This window comes from Eulemur rufifrons, chromosome 19, assembly GCF_041146395.1.
Source record: "Eulemur rufifrons isolate Redbay chromosome 19, OSU_ERuf_1, whole genome shotgun sequence".
NCBI lineage: Eukaryota > Metazoa > Chordata > Mammalia > Primates > Lemuridae > Eulemur > Eulemur rufifrons.
Genome location: NC_091001.1, coordinates 28,425,157 through 28,446,119, shown reverse-complemented (window position 1 = coordinate 28,446,119; position 20,963 = coordinate 28,425,157). Strand labels below are relative to the sequence as shown.

General features: G+C 41.3%; 1 protein-coding gene across 4 annotated transcripts in view; it reads left to right on the top strand.

Annotated features, from left to right (window-relative positions):
• CC2D2A (coiled-coil and C2 domain containing 2A) overlaps positions 1-20,963 on the top strand; it is a 122,442-nt gene that overhangs the window by 53,526 nt on the left and 47,953 nt on the right. For all 4 annotated transcript variants that reach the window (XM_069493995.1, XM_069493996.1, XM_069493997.1 and 1 more), the window contains 6 exons: positions 648-788; positions 3,813-3,969; positions 4,709-4,947; positions 7,209-7,386; positions 16,708-16,864; positions 19,881-20,028. In XM_069493995.1, the coding sequence (XP_069350096.1) occupies positions 648-788; positions 3,813-3,969; positions 4,709-4,947; positions 7,209-7,386; positions 16,708-16,864; positions 19,881-20,028 (1,020 nt within the window). The remainder of the gene's footprint in view (positions 1-647; positions 789-3,812; positions 3,970-4,708; positions 4,948-7,208; positions 7,387-16,707; positions 16,865-19,880; positions 20,029-20,963) is intronic.

Below are 20,963 nucleotides of genomic sequence, written 5' to 3'. Positions count from 1 at the left end.
CATGATAGAATGCATTCAAGGTCTGGATTTGGCTATGATTCATAAAGAAGGCTTAAAGTAAGGTGTTAAATCCAAAACACTTTAAATAACAAAAATAAAGATGGACACATTTTCAAATGATACCTCTTCAGATCCAGCCAAAATTATGGATAATCTGGTTAGCACTGAAAACTATCCAAGGCATGCAATAACAATACTTCATTTCCTCAGTGGGGAACCTGTGATTTGTATTAACACAGAAAGGTTTTAATGTATTTTTTGCTAACTGGGACAGTAAGTAGCATACTTTGCTTTGTTTACAATAACGTATTCCATGAGAGCTACATTTACTGGGCTTTTATTTTGTTAACTTCAAAGATGACTGTTTAAGGGTGCATAGTTTTAGTAAGAATTGTAAAAGATAATTTAGTTTAATTGAAGTTAGATTCACCTAGAGAAAACAAAATCAAATAGACCTCTCAAAACAAATCGGTATCCTATTGTCTTTAAACTTGCATTGGTGTTTGGATTTCTGGTACTTGTTTAGAAATAATGATAACTATCAAATTGAATATACAGTCACTGTAGCGTTTAGTAATTTCTTTTTTATTTGCAAACACGCCTACATAACTTTTTAACATATACTTGCATATTATTATATCTTGCAGACAAACTAGAAAACTGCGGGATGCTGAACAAGAAAGAGATCGAACCTTGCTTAAGACCATCATTAAAGTTTGGAAGGAGATGAAATCTCTCCGAGAGTTCCAGAGGTTTACGAATACACCCTTGAAACTTGTTTTGAGAAAGTAGGCTGTTTTCAAAAATTGTTTTATTGGGCTATAGCATACGTTGAGAAAAATGTATAAAACATGGATACAGTTTAAAAAATAATTACAAATGAATAACCACGTAACCACTCCCAGGTTAAGAAATAGAACATTACTCTACCTGAGAAGCCAGCCTGTTCCTTTCCCCAACACCAACCCCTCCATCCCAGATGTGACAACTACTTGGACTTCTGAGGTCATTGTTTCCTTGCTTTTATAGTTTTGCTATCTATGTGTACTCCCTAAGAATACGTGGTTTAGTATTGCCTGTATTCAACTTTTATGTAAGTGTATTGTGTGCATTCGTTAGTAAATATTCACTTGTGTCTTTTCTTCAATACTATGTTTGCGAGATTCAGCTACTTGACAGCACATAGTTTGTTATCTTTGCTTTATAATACTTCATTATATGAATATAGCAAAATTTGTCCATTTTACTGTTGATGGGCATTTGAGTTGATTCCATATTTTAACTTTTATAAGTACCACTTCTATAGACATTTCTGTACTTGTCTTTTAGGATACATGTACCCAAGTTTTCCAGAAATATATCTGGAAGTGGAACTGTTGAGTCCGAGGGGATATATTTCTCCAACTTGACATGCTGATTCCAAACATTTGCCAGAGTGATTGTGCTGGTTTATACTTTCACCAGGGTTCCCATAGGTCCATACCGTGCATGTCACCTGGTAGGGGCAAACATTAACATGCTGCTAATCTGGTGGCATGTTTTCATTTATATTTCCCTGACTACTCATGAGGGTAAGCATTTTTCATACATGATTATTTGGATTTCCTCTTTGGTGAGGTGTCTGTTCAAGGCTTTTGTCAATTTTTGAACTGGATTGTTTGTCTTTTTATCTTTTTTGGTAATTTGCAGGAGTTCTGCATATATCCTAGACGTAAGAACTTGCTAGTGGTGTGTATTGCAGATATCTTCTCCCACTCCACAGTTGTCTTCTTACTCTTTTTGTTGGTTTTTGATGAATAGAAATTCTTAACTTTAAAAGGATATATTAGTCTTTTCCTTTATGATTGGTGCTTTTCGTATGTTGCTTAAGAAACCCTTCCCCTGAGTCATGTAGATATTCTACGATATTGTCTCCTATAACCTGTATAGTTTTATCTTTCACATTTCATCTTTAATCCATTTGGAATTGATCTTTGTTTGTGGTTTGGAAAAAGTAAGCTTTGATAACATTTTTGCTACCGAATTCACTAAACTGTTACATATGCTTAAGAGTGTAGTTTATCACAACAAAACCATGTTCTATGTATTAATGCAAAAGTGTCTCTGCTGTAGGTCTTGGTCCCTTCCTGTTTGTTTCTTCTGGATAAGTGTTGTGTCCTTTTGTCTACACAAAAAGGAAAAAGTTTAGGCATATGTCTGACACATTGCTTTCAAAACAGTCATATTTTAGCAAAAGATAGCTGCAAACTGTGATTTTCTTGGGCTGTAATCATAAAACTAAAAGAAAATCTTACACTTTGCAGGACAAATATATGATTATGTGCTCTTTGAGAGCAAGGACCTTGTTGTCATTTTATATCTGGTCCCCAGTAGAGCACCTGTGACTTAGCATCTACTCAGTTAATATTGGCTAACAAAAAACAAATTCAAATATTCTATTCTAGAAAAACCATGGATGTCTCCCAGACATTCTAGTGTTTCTGCTTCCAAATCTCCCAAGCTACCGCTACCACAGAAACAGTATATAAATCTTTGGTAGATTATTCTCTCCCTCCTTTCCCTCCTCCCTCTCTCCTTCTGTCCCTCCCTGCTTCCTTCCTTAAGTTTATAGGATAAACTAAATTTCTAAGCAATTTACCCATAAGGTCATAATACCCCTTCCTCCAACAAGCAGCTGTCTCCCAAATTCTTCTGGAGTGCCCTTTTCTTCCACATTCTTGACTCATCTAGTCACCTTATGATAAAGCATAATTTTGTTATAAAAATTATTCAAGTTTCTAATAGTTTATTCATGGTTTTGAATAGCAATGCAAAAAGTGAATGGTCCTCTGTATAATCAGAAATGGAACATAATTTGGGGGCCAAATTTCCCCAATGTTTATAAATTTCAGGTACCACCATGTATCCAAAGTGATTTCTTTGGTAGAGATCTGTAAGAGCTTGTGCCCTGGGGGACTGTCCGTTGCTAAACCACCAGGCCACACATGGACATAAGCAAACATTTGTCAGCTCCAGGCACTTGACTGCGTTTATCTGAAACAGGGAGAGAAGAACTTGGAAGCCGACGTGCCAGGAGAAACAGCGCAGTCATCAAGTTGGACCCCGTCCGAAGTCCTGGGTGGGTTGGTGGCGCTGCACGTTGGCCACCCTCACCTGCACAGCCACACTGTCCTTTAACATACAAAGGGCTCAGAAAAGATGACCAGCAAGGAAATTTTCACATTTGTTTAATCTAGTGTCAACATGGCCACAGCATCTATTTTTGGTAGGACAGAGCACAGAACTAGAGTTCTACAGAGCACACCGTGGGAAACACTGGTTTGGGTTGGGCTGGTCTCCTGAAGGAGTATCAGCAAAACCATCAAAGAAAAACTCACATCGTCAATCCAAAGTCAAAAAAGTGATTCGATGGTACCACCAAAATGAAGTGATTCCTCAGAGACTTGCAGCATTAATGAAATAACTGCTGAAACGTCTATCACCATCAGCTGAGAACTTACAGACACCGCGTCAGCACACTCTATGGGTCATTTAACTCAGAGTGGCATTTATTGCTTAGTGTTCAATAGATTGGGCTCAGATTCCAGCTCCTCCACTCCCCAACTCTGACTTCTTGGGCAAATTACTTAACTTCTCTGGGCTGCAGTCCCCTCATGCATAAAATGCAGATAATAATAGTGTCTGTCTCATGCGGTTGTGTTAACACATGCAATCCTTTTAGAAGAGGAACTGGCACACAGCGAGCCCAATAGCTGTTGTTATTGCTCTCTTAATTTCAAGAAATAACCAAGGTACTGTAAATTATTTTAAAGGGAAAAAGTTGACCAGAAAGCAGATGAAGAAGCATATGAAGCAGAAATTCAAGCTGAAATAAGTGAATTGTTGGAAGAGCACGAGGAGGAATATGAACAGAAGATGGAAGAGTACAGAACATCGTACCAGCAGTGGAAAGCCTGGAAGAAAGCCCAAGTTTGTAAACACAGGCCTGACCAGGCAGGGTCAGGGAGGGAGGGCTAAGGGACAAAAGGATTAGTGAAGTGACTGCTTAATGGATCTGTTTAAAGTGCATTGTTTAAAAAGCCACCCATCTAGCTGCTACCAGAGCCAGCATTGTCCATAGATAGTTCTGTGGTAGCACTCTGTGACTATCTGGGTGAAAACACAAGTAAATAACATAGCAATCGCTGATGCATGTGTCAAGCACTGTGCTAAGTATTTTGCAAGCACTATCCCATGGAAGGTAGGGTGTGGATGCTTCTGACTTTCCCTCAGAAAATTATATAACTTTATGCACATGACCTGCAAAATTGAATCCAAGCACAAGTAATAGGGCAAGATGGCTTGCAATGCTCATTGTGTTCACAAGCCTTATTTTAATTTCAAGATATGCCCTTGGCCTTGAGAACCAATATCAATGATTACATGAATAGCTAACATTTTTATAAGCTTTCTAGGGACCAGGCACTATCATAAGTGCCTTATGCTCATTTCAACAGCCCTGGGAGGAGGTTCTTATGCTCGTTCCCATTTTGCAGATGAGAAAATGGAGGCACAGAGAGGCCGGGTGGCTTAGTAACCTGCCTGAGTGCACACGGCTGGTTGAGGTGGGGCTGGATTTTGCATCCAGGTCCATGTGGCTCTGACGACTGCGCTCTTCAATGAGATTCCAAAATTCCTGTTTGACATCATGTTGCCTCTTACCCAACAGAGGGCCAAGAAGAAGAAAAAGAAACAAGCAACAGAAGAACATCCCGAGGAGGAGACTGAGGAGCCGTATGCTGAGGAGGATCCAGTGAAGCCCACCCCTCCGGAGCCCACTGATCGGGCAGCGATAGAGCAGCAGGTGAGGGAGAGAGCCGCCCGGAGCAGGAGGAGGCCTGGGGAGCCCACACTGCTCCCCGAGCTGAGCCTGGCGGGGAGCGTGACGCCCAACGACCAGTGCCCCAGGTGAGTGGACGCTCTGACCGTGCGTGAGGCTGGCGTCCGACACACACTCGCACGTGTACATGCACACCCACATGGGCATGCTGTGTGGAGTGTACGTCTGCTGACCTCCAACAGCATGATCAGGAGAATCGGTGACTCTCTGTAAATACATGTTAGGTCAAACCTCATGAAATTGGTGACCTTTGCCCGTGTTGGGAGATGTCATATGGCTCACTTACCTAATGCATCCCTGCTGCCTACTCAGGAGCACACTAGGTAAAGCTGCCTGTAGGAGAAGCTTCCCAGTCACAAATCCATGCCTGCTCTTCACAGTGGCTGTCTGTGTGGTTCTGGTTTGGGTCCCTTACCAGTAACCTCAACGTGTCTTTTCTCTCCACTGGTAGCATGTCCCTCCTCCCTGGTATGGGCACTGAGGCCTCTCCTTGACCCTGGTTTCAGCTGCTCCTGGAGCCAGCTGCTCTCTTTGAAGGCCTCATAGAACCTCCCAGAGGGAACTGTGGGGGAGCCCTAGAGCTTGTGTCTAAGTCAGGCCACCTGTAGCACACCCTCCAGATGTGATAAAAATATATTCATAGACATCCTTATTTGATGCCTATTTATTTATTCCCTATACCTTATAGTCATGGTTCTCAAAGGGTAGCCCTAGAGTCAGCAGCACCAGCCTCACCTAAGAACTTGTTAGAAATACAAACTCTCGGGTTCTACCTGAGACTTTCTCAGTCTGAAAGTCTGGGGTGGGACCCAGAAAACTGTGTTTTCACAAGGTCGTCACGTGATTCTGATGCATATTATAGGATATCAGAATGGTTTAAAGGGCATCTATTAAGATCATTGATACCACCAAATCCTAGTCTTCATTCTCCAGTAAACAGAAGAGCTATTGTGAATATCATAGACTGAAATCTCCAATATCCCAACATAAAAAGTGAGAATTCAAATCAAAGCAGTCAGCCTCCAAGTTCATTAAGATGTGGGGATTAATTAAGACGTCATTATAAGACTAACTACAACCTTCTTGATTTCAAACTTCTGTTAAGGTATTAGTGATTGATTTATTTTTAAATTGTAGCTTCTTGTGTATTTTCATGTGTTCTCTCAACTTCACATATTTAGATGCTATACGTAAGTTATTCTCTAGCACTAAATTAGCTATTTTCAAGCCACAAATACCATGCCATGTAATTTTGTCACAAACAATCAAAATATGTGATGGCACAGCATGGTTTTTGAAATCTGGTCTTGATTTGGTAATCTTTTATGAGTGGAGTCCAAGTCTGTGGGTGTCTTAGATACTTTTTGCAATTTGGTGTTAAATGTCCTTTATAGAAAAAATGTGGAAGTGATTTGAGCAATTTCGTGTCTGAGATAGGTCTAAATTGTAAAGACATAAAAAGTTAAAACTCCTACCCAGTTTAATGACTAGAAAATTTATGTTTGTGACGATGAAAAATTCTAGAGATGGATCGTGGTGGTGGTTGCACAACATTGTGAATGTCCTTAATGCCATTGAATTGTCAACTTAAAAATAGTTAAAATGATAAATGTTATGTCATATATATTTTACCACTACAATAAAATTTTTTTTTTAATAAACTACCACCCAAAAAACCTGAGCTTTAGATTTTGATGCCCTAATCTTTTCCTTTCCTCAACAAACTTGAATTGCTATTGACTTAACCAATAATAGGCATTTTGGGGTGGGCATCTCTGCAAATATATGCAATAAAATTAAAGACTATTTTTGGAGGTTTTAATTTATTTTTAACTTTCTGGCTATAAGAATGATACACTTCAACTTTTTCAGGATACCAGCATATCTTTTATTATGATTCAAATTATCTTTAAAAATAAGGAACATTACTTGATATTCTGCCTGTATCCATCGTGTAGTCACTTATTATCTGAAAATGTTGAGAAAAAGCTTAGATTTTGGAGAAATAGACTTGATCTAACTGCTATAATATGCTACTATATTTTTAGGATAAAACTCCTTATCCAAATTTAAATCATTACTATCCCTTATGGTTTAAATTCACTCCACTTAACAAGGAATATGTTTACTTACTTGGCTTCTCTGTAAGTTGCACATTGCAATATTTTATTACAGTAAGTTCTGTGAGACCTGTGCTATTTTGGTTAAACAGGGGCTGACAGAACTGCCTCCAGTGTACCTTATTATGTTCAGTGCCCATTTATCAAATGTTCCAGCGATCCTTAGTACATTAATGCTAATCCCACCTGCAAATGGTTTCTTTTTGCAGGGCAGAGGTCTGGCGAAGGGAAGATGTCAAGAGGCGCTCAGTGTACTTAAAGGTGCTCTTCAACAACAAGGAGGTGTCCAGGACGGTCAGTCGGCAACTAGGGACAGACTTCCGAGTTCACTTTGGTCAGATTTTCAATTTGCAAATATTCAACTGGCCAGAGAGTTTAACACTTCAGGTATACATTTTAATTATAGTCGCCGTCTCATGAATTTTTTGTTCCTTGCAAGTGTCAGTTGGTTTTAAGTCATCCATTGGTTCTGCAGGAGTCTTGACAGGTTCTCAAGGGGAATAGGTCAGCCTCTTCCTTGGCACATCTGTTCCTAAGGTCTTGGCAGAAAGAGATCTGCTACCCCACTTGCCTCCTGAAAAAGCTGGCAGAACAACACAACATGACGTCAAACAGGAATTTTGGAATCTCATTTAAGAGCACAGTCGTCAGAGCCACATGGACCTGGCTTGAGATGGGGTGGGGGCTGAATGAGGATGGGGGATGGGGATTTCCAGCTCATTCACTGAAGAAATATTTCAATATCACCCTCTACTAGAACCCTAGCATAATATAACAAAGAAATCAATTCTGCCACAATCACAGGTGGTTAAGATGGGGGGTGGGGAGAGATACAAGTGCTAGGATCCCCCCAAATTAATAAGTCTTCCCCCTAGCCTAAATCCCACCATTAGCAACATATTTACTTGCGTCTATTTCAGTTTTCTAGGGCTGCCATAACGAAGCACCACAAACTTGTTGGCTTAAAAACAACAGAAATTTATTCATTCTCAGGTCTGGAAGCCTGAAGTCTGAAATCAAGGTGTCTATAGGGCCATACTTCCTCTAAAAGCTCTAGAGGGGAATCCTTCTTTGCCTCTTTCAGCTCCTCCTGGCTCTTGGAATTCCGTGGTTTGTGGCAGCGTAACTCCAGTCTCTGCCTCCACCTTCACACGGCCTTCTCTGTGTCTCCATGTGTCCTTCTGTCTCTCACTGCATTCATACCCCACCTTAGTACAGTGTGCTCTCATCCTGATCTTTAACTAATTACATCTGCAAAGATCCCATTTCCAAATTAGGTCACATTCTGAGGTTCTCGGTAGACATCAATTTTTAGAGGTGGCTATTCAACCCACTACAGTGTCTTAAGGCTTGTTTGTTCTTTTGGTGAATCCTTGCTTCTGATGCTAACAGATTTCTCCTTTATGATTCTAATAGGCTTATTAATTAAGGTTGCAACTATATGGCACACATGCCCTTGCTTCCCATCCTCTGCCCTGGCAGAAATCCCTGATCCTCATCCATCACTCACACAGGAATTTCTCACTCCCATCCACCAGCCCTGCCAGAAAAGAATAATGGATTCTGACATTTTTTCCCCACTGAGCCTGGATTTAACTTCAGAATCCTTTCCAACACAGTAGTCTAAGCAGTCACTATCTATTGATTGTAATTGACATTAAGTCTGTGGGTACTAATACAGCTATATAATTATTAATAAAATATTTACATACGTTTATACTGAATGGTAACTAGATGCTGCCCTGAGCCCCCAAAATGCCACCCTAGCCACACAGACCCCACTTCCAAGATCTCCGGGACCTTCCCACAGTTGACCAGTTAAAGTGGGTGGCTGAGCAAGGCTGGTGCCTGCAGGACTCTGTTCCCAAGCTGTGGCTGACAGCTCTTCTGAGTGGTTAGTGCCTGGCCCTGTGTGTTGTTCAACATTTTGAATATCAACCCTTGCCTAGACCTCAGTAATAAAAAACCTAAAATTGGTAGAGGAAGTTTAAGACATCCAAGGTAGGGTATTCTTTTGACAGTGGGAAGGAAGCACAGTAGAAATACATGGAGAGAGAGCAGGGTACCAAGAAATGGGAGGAGGATCCTAAAAGGGCCAGCACTGGATACCCAAGGTCAACCTATACAGCGTAGGATTTTTCCAGAGCCTGTGGCAGTTTTGTCTACACCTTTTAATTTGTATGTGAGGGCAGAGGGTGGGCCTCATTTACAAAACATGGAGCATCAAGCCTCAAGCCAAATTCCTTTGCTGTGTTGATAGCAGCATTGATATCTGCACAATTCAAAACATTTTTCTTGAAATTTTAGAACTTGGCTTAGTCCAGTCACTCACATAATTCTTTAAAATGCCATCTAAATTTTTAAAAATGGCTATATATTCTGGAACTTGAAAAAAATAGAACTTTTTGGGTTTTGCTGCAAACTTAATAGGTGTAAGAGTAGAGAGCAAGTAAAGAATGAAAAGGGATTGAATTTGGAGGTTTGGCAAAAAGCTAAGATTTCCTTAAGCCTGAAAATTCCCTTTCTGAATATCATTCCTGGGAAAATAATCTTTCTACAACTTTCGACTTCTTTTCCCTCTTGATTTGTAACTCTGAATGGATCCAGAGAGGGAAATGGGGTGATTTTGTCTGAATGTGAGAGTGGAGAGCTCCCAGCTCTATGCTGGAAAGGAGACTTGGCGGCCCCTGTTCAATTCAATTTCCGATACGTTAAAATGATGAAATCAAGTGTTCTTGATACCACTACTGCCTGATTAACAGCAGCCTTTCGTGGCCAGGGATTCCCTGCAGGAGCCCAGGGGGCAGTGCCCTCTGTATGGACAGCAGGGTTTGGGAACATTTAAAATCTGAACGCCTTTGCGGGAGAGTTCCTTTCTGCTGGTTCTGAAGCCCCACACCTTCACTGGTTCCCCAGTTAACCTGCCTGCGCTGCCCCTGAACACATTTGCTTAAGTTAAAGTGTAAAGTCCGACTTACACACACAAAACATTGTCTAAATTAAGAATAAAACTTCACTGAGAAAGTAAATAAACACAAACTCCGGAAGCCCACCTGATGCTTTTCTGTCACCTGCTCAGAATACAGGAGGACTTGCTGGGGGCCCACATAGAGTCCCTCCCTTTCTGCATTCGCAGAAGAGCAGAGATCTCAGTATTCAGAGTTCTGCCTCCCAGTTTGATACTCACAGTTGACGCATCCTCCCCGTTCCTCCCCTGCAGGGGAAAAGCTGACGTGAGGAAGACATGAGAAGACCAGATAAAGAGTTAGAAGGGAGAGCAGCAGATGGTACCGCAGGTAGGAAGGCGAGGGAGCCTGAGCAAGGAGACCCCTTGATAGAGAGTCAGAAAGACAGAGAGGGCGCTAGGGCCTCCCCTCCATAGGCACCCAGCCCCGCCTCCCCTGGTTGGGGGGAGTCTGTGAAACCCCCTCCGTCCCGCTGTGGGCAGTTCCAAACTTACTGAATTCAGAAGGAAAGGCTATCTTCTGCCTCCCACAGCACGCTAATATTTTATTTCACATATATTCTAAAATACAGGCAAAGCCTCTGACACTATCCCTTGTTTACTATCTTGAATATTAGCTTGCTGTGGATATCATAGTCAAAATAATTTTTTAAAGTAATATAACAAGCATAATTTTCTGAAATACCATGAAATAAATTTTTTAAATAAAAAAACAAAATTTTCTCCTTTACTTCCAAGAATAGACTCGTAGGCAATTAGTTTGGCCCTAAGAAATGAATCATGTGTTTGTTTGTTTGTTTGTTTTTTAATTACCAGTTAAGGGAGTCTTGGCTAAGTTCTTATGCCATCTAAAGGGATTTGATAATTGATCAAATCATATATCACAACAGCATAACTTTTTATGACTACGTAGTGGCCACAGATGAAATTAATGTAGGGGATATTGTATTTCAAGTCTCTAGGAATAGTGCTAATGTTTGAAAATTTTCCATCGAATTGCTAGTTTTGATTTAGGGAAAGTTTAAGAATTACTGGTAACTTCAGAAGGGTAACAAAAAATCACCTTAAGTGCATCTGTTTACACTAGTGCTAGCACATTCTTACTTTTAGAGCCTAATGGAAAAGTTCTGAGGGTCTCAAAACAATAATGCATCACTTGATGACTAAACACCAAGTCATGAATGCTGCCGCTCGATTGTTAAGAGCCAACTAAGGGTCTAATACTGTGCCAGGAGCGTGGTGGGAAATTACAAGCCTCATACACAAAGGAGCACACAGGGCCCTGCCTCAGGGAATTCAATCCAGCTGGAAGAGAAAAGAGACCTCCAAAGAAACAGTGCTCATTGGTGAACTTATGTGAAGGACCATTGAGGGGAACCGTGTGGACGATGATGTTTGATTTCTCGCATGTGTTTAACCATAAGGCTCAGAGCATCCTAGCCAGGCTTGAGATAAGAATGCCACGGCAGCCCTACAAGCAGAAGATGAGTCCAAAGGCTCGCACAGGAGTGAGGGGATGGGATCTGGGGCTGGCGGTAGACATGGGAAGGAGGAATTAAGGCAACATTGCAGATCAATCATTGTCAACCAGTGGCATCCATAGAGCTTGATGACAGTTTGCTGGAGGGAGTAAAGAGGAGTGGAATCAAAGCTGGTCCCAAGAGAAGGGTGAGATTAGACGTCATGGACCAGGGGAGTTGGAGCCAGACCAGAGTCCTTCCAGAAAGGTCTTGAAAATCTTGGCTTCTGAGGTCTTTCCAAAATAAATGCTTGGCCTTTCAAAAATGAAATTTGACTTAGAAATTTAAAAAACTTTACCTTCATTTGTTTGTTACTCACATCTGTAACTTACATTCATCTTCCGGACTCCAAAAAAACAGCAACAGTAATACTACTGGATGGCTTTTACATTTTTTAGCTTTATTATTTTTCCTTATGAATCCGTCCTACTGAGCTTTTATATTTCTGGCCTGAGGAAAATATTGTGTAAATATTTAATAATATCTAGTGCAAGGTAACAGTTATTGAACAATTACAATATGCCAGATACAATTTTAAACCTTCTTCGCGTATAAACTCATTCAGTCTTCACCTGTGGTAGCTGTATTATCATCCCTGTCATACAGAGGGAGCAACGTGGAGAGGCTAAGTAACCCTCCTGAGGTCACACGGCCAGAAGGGACAGAGCTCAGGGACAGACCTGTTCTCTTCACCACATCACTGTGCTGCCGCCACTTTCCACCCAGCAAGTGTTTATCGAGCATGTGCTTTGGCTGGGGCACCATGGAAACAGGACGATGAACTGGATGTGGTCCCTGACGTGAGAGTTAGGCTGCAGTGGGGAAGTGACACGAGGACCTGGTGACTGAGGTCCAATGGAAGGGGAGGAGAGAAAATGAAGATACCAAGAAGAGGCTCCCATCCCAGAGCCTTGGCAGAAAAGGGAAGGAGAGAAATGGAACAGGGATTTGAAGGGATCGTGGTTTACTGTAGGGCATGTTTGTCAGCTGTAAGAAAAGATCGATGACTTTGAAAATAAGGAAAATTGGGGGGCTGGAAGGGGGCAGAGATCATATCCCACAGGATGCTGGGAGGGTGGGATCAGGACATGTTGGAGGGATTGGACTTAGGAAGGTCCCTTGAGGAAGGAGTGCGGACCCAGGGGAGGTGGGTAGAGGGCAAGGCTGTGAAAGGCGTTCATGTCAGATGCCCTCAACCTCTTCAGTGAAGGAGGGGAGTCTGTGGGCATGAGAGTAGGAAAGGTTTGGGTCAACACTGAGCAGAGTGGGGCCATCAGCCAGGACTGGTGAATAGCACCGCAGGCAGCTGAGATTAAAGAGCAGCCACTTGTACGGGATCCAAAACTCCCAAGGGCCAGAGATGAAACTGTCAGAGAAACACGACTTAAAACCATGCAGGGACGGGCGCGGTGGCTCACGCCTGTAATCCTAGCACTCTGGGAGGCCGAGGCGGGCGGATCGTTTGAGCTCAGGAGTTCGAGACCAGCCTGAGCAAGAGCGAGACCCCCGTCTCTACTAAAAATAGAAAGAAATTATATAGACAACTAAAAATATATATAGAAAAAATTAGCCGGGCATGGTGGTGTATGCCTGTAGTCCCAGCTACTTGGGAGGCTGAGGCAGGAGGATCGCTTGAGCCCAGGAGTTTGAGGTTGCTGTGAGCTAGGCTGACGCCAGGGCATTCACCCAGGCAACAGAGTGAGACTCTGTCTCAAAAAAACAAACAAACAAAAACCATGCAGTACACACTTTACTTCAGGATGGAATATATTTTTTATTTATCTTAGTTTAACTTTCCTAAATATCTAAGGTTCATCATATCTATATGATTCTAAATACTGTTAGGTAAATTTGTACCAGATTCTTGAGTTAAAACAAACAATATTCCAAATGCAGGGAAAGTAATAATAATTTTGTAAATGGCCCTAATTTTGCAGCGTTGATTTCATTACCATTGTGAATTCACTGCTGCTTTGCCTTACACAACAGAGGAATTTTTCGACAACTGAATGTAAATCAAATTCCATTTGCAGTCTTCTTTATTCGTTAACATTCATGTTCAAACACACATGCACACACACATGCTCATTTTGCTGAGAGCAGTGCTTCTCAAATTTTGCCCCCACCCCAAGGCACATTTGGCAACGTCTGGAGACATTTTTCATTATCGTAGTTGGTGGGCAGCTACTGGCATCTCTAGTGGGTGGGGGCTGGGGTGCTGCTAAACATACTATGATGTGCAACGCACCACAGCAAAGGATTATCCAGCCCAGACTGTCAACAGTGCTGAGCCTGAGAACCCCTGGCTTAAAGAGAAAACAAAAATTAAACTTAATTATACAGAAAGCCATTTATAAACACTGATTTAAAGCCCAAAGCACCCATTTCCCAATTTTTAAAAGTAACATTTTATCCTAGCATTAAATAGAACTGCTGCTATCTTAAAAGAGTAAGGTAAAACGTTTGGGGAAATTTTAGCTGTTTTATGCCTTTGTCAGAATGAATCCATTTTTTTAAATAAAAAAGATGATTTTATTGGGACAGTAGTCCCCATCCGTCCCCTAGAGTCCGTCTTCGATTCTGTCCCATAGACTTGGCAGCAAGAGTCCCCATTGAGTTTCTCTCTGGACACCAGATAGGAGGGTGCTACAGAGTCTGGGAACAAGAACCCTTCCACTGATGCCCACCAAAATGCCCGCTACGTGATCACGTGATCACTGTGTTTATTGGTCCTCACTAAACATGGTGACCGGCACAGGGCATACATATTCATCAGGAATAAAACCATCTTTTATAGGATTGTGGTGAAGATTAAACAAGATAACATACCTAAAGTCCCTAGTGGGCTTCATACAAAAGGATGGCTCAATGAATTAAAATTTTTTCAAAAAAGTTAAAAAATTTTTTAAATGAAAGAAAATACACCATTTTCTCAGGCTGAAACTTTATGCCAATGAGTCAGTAATTTAACAGGTCAAACCAAAGCCTCCTGTGCAATAAACAATAAGCTACTATGTGTTCTTTAAGTTGTGTAAGATTATAGAACTATAGGCTCTTAAGAGTATCGGGACAAGCAACAAATGGCAGTCCTTTTACCATCAGAGTTCTGAACCAGTAATAGCATAAAGAAAAAGTGTAAAAAGAAGAGGGGTCACTTATAAATTAATAAGTGCTTGGGGAACATATCAATCAATTGTAATATATGGAATACATTTTGATCCTGATTCAAACAAAATATTGCAGAATTTTTTGAGGCTCACAAGGAATTTGAAACTTACCAATAGTTGATGCCATTAAAGAATTACTGTGATACCATGATAATATTAATAGTATTGTAATTATGCCTTATCTTTTAGAGATACATATTGAAATATTTATAGGTGCAATGATGTCTAAGTTCAGGATATTGGAGGGGAGGGAAATGTATAGATGAAATAGGATTTGCAATAAGTTAGTGATAGTTGAAGCTGGGTGATGGGTCAGTGGTGTTTTTTTTTTTTTTTTTTTGAAACAGAGTGTCACTCTGTTGCCCAAGCTAGAGTGCTGTGGCATCAGCCTAGCTCACAGCAACCTCAAACTCCTGGGCTCAAGCAATCCTACTGCCTCAGCCTCCCAAGTAGCTGGGACTACAGGCATGCGCCACCATGCCCGGCTAATTTTTCTATATATATTTTTAGTTGTCTATATAATTTCTTTCTATTTTTAGTAGAGACAGGGTCTTGCTCTTGCTCAGGCTGGTCTCGAACTCCTGAGCTCAAGCGATCCACCCACCTCGGCCTCCCAGAGTGCTAGGATTAAAGGCATGAGCCACGGCGCCCTGCCTGGGTCAGTGGTATATTACCATTCTTGTGTAGTATATGTTTGAAATTTTCCATAAAAGATTTTTTAGTATGGATCAAAATATCACCTGTTTTTACTGATAAAGATGAATTTGGAGAATGTGGCTCAGCTTTCTCCTGAGCCTCCTGGACTAGGCAGACTGGGCCACCCCATCAAAGGAAAACCCTGAACAATCAGAGGTCTCTTGGTGGGCACCGCCTGGGGTCCTGAGTTCAGTTCCTAAGCAGTTTTCCTCTGTGTCTCTGCCCCAGTGGTCTCTCCAAGCTCAGTCAGTCATCCTGCAGATTGAGCTGTGGATACCAGGGAGGTGAGGCCAGTCTGGTAACCACAAATTCATCCTCATGCTTGGAAAAGGTCTCAGTTCACGTGCCCTGTAAGGGTGGGTGGGTGGAGTCGATCCAGAGTGTCACCTTTGTGCACTCAAGTGGTGAGTGGAAAATAGTGATGACAGGGGGACTCTATTGCATAAGAAGAAAAATATGAAGACTAATTAGTAGAAATGATAGTATAGAGTCAGCATTTTTAAAGAAATGTGAACCAGGGAGACGTCATGGGGGAAAAGAATAAAACACAGGAAAAAAGCCAGCAGAACTGTGGAATATTTTGTTATCTTACTGCAAAAGCCAGGTGAGTCAAGAATACAGGAGATCAAATAGAGCCAGAGGGTCCAACTAAGGTTGGGTTGTACATTTTTAATCTCTGTTCCCCTGGCAAAGGTCCTTCACTTCATGGTGATGGCATTGTAATGAGACACACCACAGCAATCAGTATCAGAGCTGCCGGTTGGCTCAGTCTGGGAGAAGGTCTGAGAAAAAGATGGCTGGGGTTTCAGCAGCTAACAAATAAAATGAGTACTGGAAGGGAAGAACTTGAGAGATTTACCAAGTAGTAGATTTAAACATGACATTCTGGAATGGTTCTGGGGTGTAGACTCTGGAATGGTTCTGGGGTGTAGAGCTTCTCCTACTGACTGGGAGGTAGGTGCGGACATTAAACCATCTATGGCATGTCCTTATTGTCTCACACTTTCCACCTGATGGCTCTGCACTCTGAAAGCAGCCTGAGCCAGGGAGAAGAGGAAGCCCATCCTCTGAGTAACCCGTGTGTTGGTTTGGAATACAAACAACTATCTTTGCCTGCTACTTTAACTTCCCCACCCCAGGAGATTAGGCTGGGCAAGAAAACAATGTCAACAGTTGGGCTGCAAACAGGGTATAGGCTGGTCTCCATGAGGACCATAGTAACACACAACTTTCTGCCCTGACATGGGCCCTCTGGGCTGTAACGGTGACCAGCACAAACACCGACAATGTGGACTGATTATTTGAGAGTGAGCATATTCAACTGGTGTTTTTATGGCTGTTTCTCTTCTCCGGTTTTCAGGTCTATGAAACTGTTGGACACAGTAGCCCCACCTTGCTAGCAGAAGTATTTCTGCCTATTCCTGAGACCACCGTTGTTACTGGAAGGGCTCCGATTGAAGAAGTGGAGTTTAGCAGTAATCAGCATGTGACACTGGACCATGAGGGAGTTGGAAGTGGTATGGAAAGCTGATTATCTGCAGTGGCTCACAGTTTCACTGTCAGACTTGAATATATCTTATATATCTTTTTCTTTCACTTCTCAGATAACCAGATAATTATAACATTGTTATCAGAAATTCCAATTAAAACACTTATGATATATAATTTTTTGCCAAGTCATTTTTTATGTACACTTGGTAATGCTTATAACTATGCAACTATAAAGTACATAGTTTGACATTATGAATTAGAGGCCTTTAAAATACCCTTTGGTGCCTTCATTCTACGTCTAGAAACCTTTCCTAAGAAAATAATTTGAAATGGGGACAAACCTTTGTGCATAAAAAAATGTATCTTACAATGTTATTTGTAAGTCTGAAAAGTTTAAAATAATAATTATAATAGGGAGATTTTTCATTAATATTCTCTCATCTACAATTCTCATAAGATACATAATGGGCTTTTTCACTTTATCCTCCATGTTTCTCTTTTTTTTTTTTTTATGTTTTCAAAATATTAAGGTGTGATACAAATGTTTTTGTTACATGGATAGCTTTATAATGCTTTAGTCAGGGCTATAAGTGTGCCATTACCTGAATATTGTTCACTGTATCCTCCCCTCTTCCCCCCACCTTCCTTCGTGATTTCCCATGATTTTTAGTTCTTTCTGTGCCCATGTGTGCCCGTCAATTAGTTCCAAATTATTAGAGAGGACATGTGGTGTTTGTTTTTCCAGTGCTGAGAAACTTTACTTAGGATAATGGTCTCCAGTTCCATCCAAATTGCTGCAAAAGGCATTAATTCATTCTTTTTTATGGCTGAGTAGTACTCCACGATGAGCACAGGGATCTTTTTGATGAAATGACTGCTTTGCCATTGGGTAGATACTCAGTAGTAGGATTGCTGGATCGAATGGAAGGTCTACTTTTCTTTGAGAAATCTCCATCCTGTTTTCCATAAAGGTTGTGCTAATTTGCAGTCCCACCAAGAGTGTATAAGCATTCTTTTCTCCCTGCATCCATGCCAGCATCCACTGTTTGGGGACTTTTCAAAAAGAGATATTCTGACAGGGGTAAGGTGATAGCTCATAGCGGTTTTAATTTGCATTTCCCCTGTGATTAGTGACAGTCCCGGCGCTCTATCCTCCTAATTTTTCCTGTGTGTAGGTGCCTCCCCACAGATTCCTTCAATCATGTTTCACAATGTTCCTTCTGAGAAGAGCTGTCTGTGGGTAGGCATCTGCCTGCAAATTGCCATCCTTTCCTTGAGAGCGGCACGCTCACGGGCTGCTTCTGTCTTCCGAATCTTCCTCTGTGTTTCTTAACCTTTCTGTAATATATTTGATATCTTTTCTTTCACCACTACATTCTGTGTAATTTCTTTAAATTTGTCTTACAAGTCAAATCATTGGAACATGTCATTGTGGTTTTCCTTTCAATTACTGTATTTTTCAACCTTAGAAATTCTATTTAGTTCTTTTCTAATCAGTTTGGTCAGTTCTGATAGCTATTTGTCCTTTCCTCAGACTCTAAATAATTTCTTTTATTCATGCATTCATTCATTCATTTTATTTAAACACATTTAAGAAGTTTTTTACTATTTTGTATCTTATCATTCCAATACCTATCTGCTTATTGCTCTGATTCTGTTGCCTCTTGTTCATGATGACTTGTGCCCTCATGTGTTTGGTGATTCTCTATTGTGAGCTTATATCTGAAACTTTATCTGCAATGTTTCTTTAAGGCCCAAATCTAATCACTCCAGTCTAAAAGTCTGCGGACCTGGGCTTTAGTTCCAGCTCTGATAGCGACAAGCTGTGTGACTCTAGTAGTCGTGTAACCTCTTCGAATATCATCTTCCTTATTCATAAAACGGATCTAATGATATCCCATTTAGTATCTTATACAGTTATTTTGAAGATCAAGATAGGATGTTCAATTTGAAGGGAAGATCTTTGAAAAACACAAAGAAGCTATTACAGTGTAATAACAATATTATTTTGTGCCAATAATTAGTAACTAGAAATACAGGCTGTGAAGTTACTGTATTTAGTGCTTGAAAATCTTTTCCTTTAGTTGATTAAACATTCTGCCCAGAGAGTTTTTTACCATTAATTTCCAATTGGTAGAGGCCAAATCAGTGAGGTTTTACTGTAACCACAGTAGCTTAGTAGTAACTTATATTTGTTGTGTAATCACTATTTTCCAGGCACTAAGCACTCTACAAGTATTGCTCATTTAACTTGTGTTCCTCACTCCCACCTTAGGGTGCTTGTGTTAATACTTGTTGTTCTTTCTGCCAGGAATGCTCTTTCTCAAAGTTCTACCTACATGTATCACTTCCTCACTTCTTCAGCCATTTATTTAAAACTCACTTCACTGAGGCTTCCCTGGCCACCCCACAAAGCACATATTTTCTATATACCTTCTCAATTTGTCACAAAGTATTTCTCTTATTTATCTTACTATTGTTTATCTCCCCTACTCACATATGAACTCTATGAGAACCATGAGAACGGGGATTCTTTCTTTTTTAAGAACAGGGATTCTTAACAGTTTTGTTTCTTTACTGCTATCTTCAGTGCCTGCAGTAGTGCCTGGCATGAAGTAGAAGCTCAAATAAGTATCTTGAATGAATCAATAAACAAATGTCTTCAAAATAATTCTTTGAAGGAAGTGCTGTTACTATCCCTAATTTATACATTAAAAAAAACACTAAGGCTCAGAGAAGTTAAGTAACTTCTCCAAGGTCACATAGCTGCAAAGTGGCAGAGCCACCGTATGCACACAGGTGGACCCACTCGGGAGTGCACCATGGTCACGTACACTTTGCTGTCAGAGACAGAGCTGAGCAGCTGACTCTCAGCATTGTCACCTGAAGAAATTCAGTGACATTGGCTTGAACTGTATGTTCCATCCCCACTACCCCCAGCCACTCCTGGTCCCATTTGTCTACTACTATCTGCCTTCTTGCCAGGGCTGGGCTCAATCCTTCTTTCTAAACAACATCCTGTTTAATCCGGTGTTTTCCTAGGAGTACCCTTCTCATTTGAAGCTGATGGCAGTAATCAACTGATTTTGATGACCTCGGGGAAAGTGTCCCACAGTGTGGCGTGGGCCATTGGAGAAAATGGGATACCTTTAATTCCTCCATTGTCACAGCAGAACATTGGATTTCGGAGGTAATATGTGGTTAGAATAAATTGATGACCAACGTCAATGTTGGCATTAAAATATCCAAGGGATAGAAAGCCTGCAATATCATATTCTTTCCTTTTATTGTCAGGTGCCAGTATTTTCAAGGGTTTTTTTTTTTAAATTGTTCTTAAGGTAAAAATTAAAATATTAATAGCCTAACAGATATTGAGTGTTTTCAGGGCCAGAGACAGTGAAAAGAACTTAGCCTTCACAATGACTCTACCTGAGTGATTGAGGTACTCTTTTCCCAGCCTGAGTCTTCCTCTGTCCGAGCCTTCCTCTGTCACTCCCCGGGAGACGCTTCTTGAGTCCATCATTTCACCACTGCAGGCCTCTGTTGCCTCATCTCTAAAATAAAGAGACTCATGCTGATCGTTGAGAGGACACGGGCACAGTCTGTGACTTGGAAAGTGTCGTTTCCCACACATGGAAACACAGACAGGGCTTGCCTTCTTTCCTTGATACACTCCATTCATGGGATAAAAACCACAAGGAGACGCTGCTCTGCACTTTCTAAGGCAGAAGACACCCCCCGTGGAGGCTGGGCTGTGCCTTTGAGCATAGGAACTCTGCATTTATTTCACTTGTGTTTAGTGCTAGAGAAATCTCCTGGGGATTAAAGCTGCCCAACTCCCCAGGAGAGGAGGTAAAATACAACAGAAGTAAGTAACAAGATACGCAGGACTGTTAATAAAGCCCCAGATCGACTGTGCTGACCACTTTGGCTTCCCTCGGATTCCCTGTGTCCAAAGTCAGTGCATAAGTTCATCGTTTCAGAGTCGTTTTTTTTCTTTTAGTTTGTCTTCAGCTACAGTGCACCCCAGTGGCCCGGGGTGTGAGGCTTCTGGGGCTTCCTGCACGAGATGCAGAGGCTCCTCCTCACTGGCCGGGATCCAGGGATGGGCCGGGTGACCGTGGG